Genomic DNA, 6,017 nt, shown 5'->3' on the forward strand with positions numbered 1-6,017 from the left:
CCCCCCCCCCCTTTCTTTCCTTCACCCTGGACGGACCAGAGAATATCAAAACATACATAAAAATGTTACTTGTTATCGATTAAGAGAAATACCAGCAGCAAATGGCAATACAATACAAACTTACACAAGTACTGTCATTAGGTGTTTGCGTTGGCTGAGTTTGTTGCTGATATATGACATCCGACGTTGACGAGGCAGAGGCAGGAGTGGCACAACCACCAGAGCTTGGTGGCGTCGACGACGTCGTGGAGGTGGAGGTCGTGGTGGTCACCGTCAAATTATTAGAGACGTGATTGAAATGCACCACGTTTTTGACAGTCACATTTTTCTTATTTTTTCGACGCTTTGTTTTCTTGTTGTCAACAGAACTCATTTTTTGGGTGTCGATTTCTTAGTGCTTTTGTTTTTTTTTATGTTGGAAATTGTTTTTTTTTTTTTTTCCTACGGAAACAAATATAAGTAGTAGTAGTAGTAATAATAACAAGTCTAGATGGGGAGATTTTATAAAGCTGTCAAAAAGAGAAGAGGTAACGTGAGTAGAGAAATTGAAAGAGTATAATTTACACACTCAGATTATAAAATAATAACAACAATAATGATACAGTTATTGGCGATCCTCTTTGTAATTGTAATTTGCCAACAAGTAGTATTGACAATAAAATAATTCTTGTTGCCAAAATCTATTATAACTGTACATCATCCTAACCAAAAGTTCCAAGTTCCATAAATATTCTGATCCCATGTCAATATGGCGCTCACTACATCACACCCACAATGCATCGCTCTCTGACACACACACTTTCTGCTCACTCTCGCTCGACTTGCTCTCTTTCTCTATCTAACTATCTGCCGCTCTACTTGCTCTTTTTCTCTCTATCTAACTATCTGCCGCTCTACTTGCTCTTTTTCTCTCTATCTATCTATCTATCGCTCTACCTGCTCTCTCTCTCTCTGCTTGCTCTCTTTCCCTCTCCGTCTCTCTCTCTCTCTTTCGCTTGCTTCTCACTCGATCATTCTTGGTCGTTCACACACTCTCACTCTTACTCGTTCATTCACTGCTAGATTTCTTCTTTTGCAGCTGTAAACGTTTTTAAAGGCACACACGCTTCCAAGAATGAAAACCCACGCAAATCTACCACATTTAAACTTTCGATCAGGACACCTCAATCCTAAAATTTTACTAATATTTATTCTGCGTGTATATATATATATAATTATAATTTCTCTCTCATTATATATATATAGTGTGTGTGCGCGCGCGTACAAAAACATTTCGAACACATCCTCTGCTGAAATGTCTTTATTTGTTTATTTTTTAAACGCAGAATGAAAAAAAAAAACGCAAACGTGTGGACCCGATCCTATCTAAATTCAACAATTATTACAACATTGATAGCTATATGGCTTTGGTTATATTTTCTGTCAAAATATTTACTATTCTCTTTTAATGCGGAACTATAAACACATTGGAAACATTCCTTTCACACAAGCTTGGTAAATTGATATTACATGCAACAGGCATCTGTATAAACCAATTTAGAAAGATAAACAAATAAAGTGGGTAAATAAAATGTGTGTGTATTCAATAAATAAGAGAAAAGTTAAGCGTGGAATGTTTATGTTTTAGAAAATTCCACTTGGTCATCCCCTTCGTGTACGTTACTGTCAGGTGCCTGTTATATCAAGCAATCGATCAGTTACAAAAAAGAAAACAGCTTATAATTACTAATTTGACGGGCTTTACCATATTATAAATACACGTGTGTATTGGTATATTTTTGGTGGAACAAGAGAAATAATTTGTGCCATAAACGAAACTCTGGACCCTTGAGTCACAACCGATATAAATATTTGTTGGCATTAATGCCTATTTGTTTGTTTATTTATTAGCATGTAATTTAGACGAAATAATTTTAATTGTTCGATTTTTCGATATTTTCTAATTCTCCGGTTACGATTTTATTTTTCAGAAGTATTCTTGTTGACAAATGAATTTTCTATTGTATTGATTTGGTTTAACTAGATATAACGACACTTGTGTAACTGTTCTTCGCCGTCAGCGGTGAAGTAACATTTACAACAATCTTTGGCGTGTCTCAGGCGTATTCTGTGGATTGTTAGGGGAGGCGGTGGCTGCTTTACTGGTGATGCTAACTAAGGAACACGGAAAGAGAGAGAGTAAGGAATAATAGTGGGAAGCATTTTACCACATGCTTCAGCTTCTGTCTTTTCTCACCCCGCTCTCTTCTAAGTCTGCAGCACAAGCCAATACCCATCACTTCCGTCAGCTGAATACTTTTGAAACAAGCCGACAGTTATTGGAAATTTAGCTTCACAGCTGAAATGGCTATACAACGAAAAGGACTGACTTCAATTAAATCGAAATCGAACAATACATTACTGGTACTTATTACTCCTAATCCAACGGAGTTAAAACTTAAATCAATGAGAAGGCAAACTAATAATGTGAAACCTACCACCTGACGTTCTAATCTATTAACTTCCTAGCTTGCGCTTTATTTGTATTCTATCGATTTCTACTGTATTACATAGATCTCATCAGTGATACATTGTCATTTATCTCAACAATTTATATGTATTTTGTTTATAAAATAAAATTCTTCAGAAGTATCCTTTAGCATAAGATAAATTATACAGAAGCTACAGTACATTCGTCATAATATGTTTATTATGTTTGGCTAAGATAGTATAATAATCTTTTCCACTCTAGGCACAAGGCCTGAAATTTTGGGGGAGGGGGCCAGTCGATTAGATCAGCCTCAGTACGCAACTGGTACTTAATTTATCGAGTCCGAAAGGATGAAAGGCAAAGTCGACCTGGCGGAATTTGAACTCAGAACGTTATAATAATATGATAGTGTATAAGGAAAGGTTGATTGTGCCCTCCTTAAATCATTCTCAAACCAAAGGTAACAAAATAGCCAATCATAAACCACTTCCAGTCACAAGTGTCTTAGCTGCTCATAACTACTCTGGAATCTGCTTTTAGATATTAATTATATTGATATTAAATTTAGGAACTTGGCCGTAGATCTATAAAAGGGAATGAATTTGTCTTACATCCATATTTTTCTAATGAAGATATCAATTTAAAATGAAGTGAATTAATTTCAACCTAGAAGGAAAAATCAGTTTGTAAAATTTCTTCTTCAGTAGCATATAATTACTTCTTTATTCACAACATTCCTTTCAATAGTGTTTAAATAACTGCTTTGATTGTCTTCCGGCATTTCTAATACAGCCAAAGCTTTTGTCCAAACCTTAATCAAATCAATTTGCTGAGTGGAATACAAGTAATTCGTCTCATCTAACAACAACTGTGATAATTAACTCTTATCTTTCACAACAACACTTTCAAAGAAATTTAAAACAGTGAGGTCAAAAAAATTCTATTCTAGTGTTGACTAAACCAAAATTGGGGGTATAAAAATTGGCTTAAAATTCTGTTCTTGGGCTTTTAACTACGATTTTCAGGTTATCTTCTTTCTAGTGTGGTGGAATTATTGATTTTCATGTTAATTAGTGAGAGTTGTTAATTAGTGGGAGATTTAATCTGTCTTTGTAGTTGGTTTATTAGTAAAAAGCTTTTTGATTGAATTTAATATTTGTGCAAAGGCTTCTGGCAGAATTTAAAGTAATTTAAAAGTAGGACAGAGAGTCGGCAGAAATAGAGTACCACATTAAATGCATTACATTAGGTCTTTCTATGTTCTGAGTTAAAGCCATGCTGAGGGTCAATAATACTTTTCATTCCTGTTAGGGTCTATAAAATAAATACCTGTAATATATTGAAGTCAATTCAAACATTTTGCAAACAAAAGCAAAAAAAAAAGTCACCTTGCGACTAATCAAAAGAAATAATTATTACTGACCTAACAATGGTTGTTTGAATAGTCAAAGCATTACAAAAGTAGAAGAAACCAGCTGAATGAATAAATGCTACAGGATAAGCCAACAAGGGAGTCTTTATTTGGTTGCCTGACCTGTTAGAAACAACATGCTGAATATCCCTCAAAGTACACTCTATTATCTTTAAAAAGAGGGAAGGGTATTCCTAAATACACGATGACAAAGAAAATATGCATGGCTACAGTTGGAATGTATCTGATCATTGGTTTATTCAGAGCCAACCTGACACTAAACAAAAGTACTACAGATGGAAATGCTTCTTAAATAGAAGTGAGGTAAGTTTAAGCCATTATGTAGAGTTAGATGATGATAGTAAGAACTAATTCAAAATATCTAGGACACACAAAGTAAGCGAGTAAAGATACTATATTATGGGAGCTAGATATATTGCAATGGAGAGTATTCAACAGAGAATCTATTAATTTCCTTATCGTCTACAAAACCAGATTTTCATAATCACTTCAACAATGATCAGAATATATTTCAGTATATTTTGGCATGGCATTAATGTCAGTCAGTATGAAATCAACATGAATGTTTCTAGTTTGAGCTATGTATGTGGCCAGAGTTGGTAATGGTAATGTAAACACACACATAGTTCAAATATATGAAAGAACTTCTATACAGTTTCTTAACCTGCTAAAAACAGGGGCTAAATCTTCCTCAAATGACACCCTATCATCTTTGAGGAGGAAAGACACATTGTATAATTTATTCCAAAATATCCCTAAAAGGAGAAAATTGTCCTGACTAGAATGCCTTTCTTCAGAGGTCTGTTCAGTTAGGGCTGACTTGGAATTTAACAATAACAACAAATAATAAATACACACACACTTTTTATGTACCTATATACTAATATATAAGGAGTATTTTTCACATTACATTTTATATAACTTGGACATCAATGGGAAGCCAGGTTTCACTTTCCATAATTCCATGTTATGATAAGATTATTTGGAATGTGATACTTCTGCAATATAGGCTGTGAATACCTGTATTTATTCAAAGGTAACCAGTACTATTCGAAAAAAAATCTATCTCTAATTATTCTATATTTTCATGAATAATCTAACCTATTAACATTTCCATTATGGGTTACTCTTTTACTTGTTTCAGTCATTTGACTGTGGCCATGCTGGAGCACCGCCTTTAGTCGAGTAAATCGATCCCAAGACTTATTCTTTGTAAGCCTAGTACTTATTCTATCGGTCTCTTTTGCCGAACCGCTAAGTTACGGGGACGTAAAAACACCACCATCGGTTGTCAAGCGATGTTGGGGGTACAACCACAGACACACAAACATATACACACACATACATATATCATCATCATCGTTTAACCTCTGCTTTCCATGCTAGCATGGGTTGGACGATTTGACTGAGGACTGGTGAAACCGGATGGCAACACCAGGCTCCAATCTAAATTTGGCAGAGTTTCTACAGCTGGATGCCCTTCCTAACGCCATATATATATATATATACACATATATGACAGGCTTCTTCCAGTTTCTGTCTACCAAATCCACTCACAAGGCTTTGGTCGGCTCGAGGCTATAGTAGAAGACACTTGCCCAAGGTGCCATGCAGTGGGACTGAACCCACAACCATGTGGTTGGTAAGCAAGCTACTTACCACACAGCCACTCCTGTCAACTAATAATAATAATGTCCTGCTTAGCACCATCATTAGTAACAGTAGCAGCAAATTAATAAGGGAACCTGTTAGAAACAGAAGCTAAATCTCCTTCTTCAATCAATATATTGTCAAGTTATAAGAGTAATACACTGTATAGTGTAGTCTTAGATACACTATGACTGCAGCCATAGTTAAGTGGTTAAGAAGTTTGCATCAAAATCACAAGGTCCCAGATTTGATCTCACTGCATGGAATCTTGTTTAATTCTTTGTTACCATATTTCTGTTGAAATACACTGATTTGTTTCGGTCAATTTTGGAAATAATGAAGAATGTTACTCTTCTACTCTTTTACTTGTTTCAGTCTTTTGACTGTGGCCATGCTGGAGCACTGCCTTTTAGTCGAGCAAATCGACCCCAGGACTTATTCTTTGGAAGCCTAGTACTTATTTTA

General features: G+C 35.3%; 2 protein-coding genes across 4 annotated transcripts in view; one reads left to right on the forward strand and one right to left on the reverse strand.

Moving 5' to 3' along the window:
• LOC106884310 (protein FAM193A) overlaps nucleotides 1-841 on the reverse strand; it is a 79,420-nt gene extending 78,579 nt beyond the window's left edge. For 2 of the 3 annotated variants that reach the window (XM_052978607.1, XM_014935631.2), the window contains exon 1: nucleotides 125-839. In XM_052978607.1, the coding sequence (XP_052834567.1) occupies nucleotides 125-373 (249 nt within the window). In that variant the 5' untranslated portion in view covers nucleotides 374-839. Of the gene's footprint in view, nucleotides 1-124 lie in introns of all 3 variants that reach the window. The other variant, XM_052978608.1, reaches the window with a different exon arrangement.
• Nucleotides 842-3,985: 3,144 nt separating this feature from the next.
• LOC106884311 (DNA-directed RNA polymerase III subunit RPC3) overlaps nucleotides 3,986-6,017 on the forward strand; it is a 37,434-nt gene continuing 35,402 nt past the window's right edge. The window contains exon 1 of the mRNA XM_014935633.2: nucleotides 3,986-4,205. Coding sequence (XP_014791119.1) covers nucleotides 4,101-4,205 — 105 coding nt within the window. The 5' untranslated portion in view covers nucleotides 3,986-4,100. The remainder of the gene's footprint in view (nucleotides 4,206-6,017) is intronic.

Source organism: Octopus bimaculoides, chromosome 2 (genome assembly GCF_001194135.2).
Source record: "Octopus bimaculoides isolate UCB-OBI-ISO-001 chromosome 2, ASM119413v2, whole genome shotgun sequence".
In the NCBI taxonomy this organism is placed as follows: domain Eukaryota; kingdom Metazoa; phylum Mollusca; class Cephalopoda; order Octopoda; family Octopodidae; genus Octopus; species Octopus bimaculoides.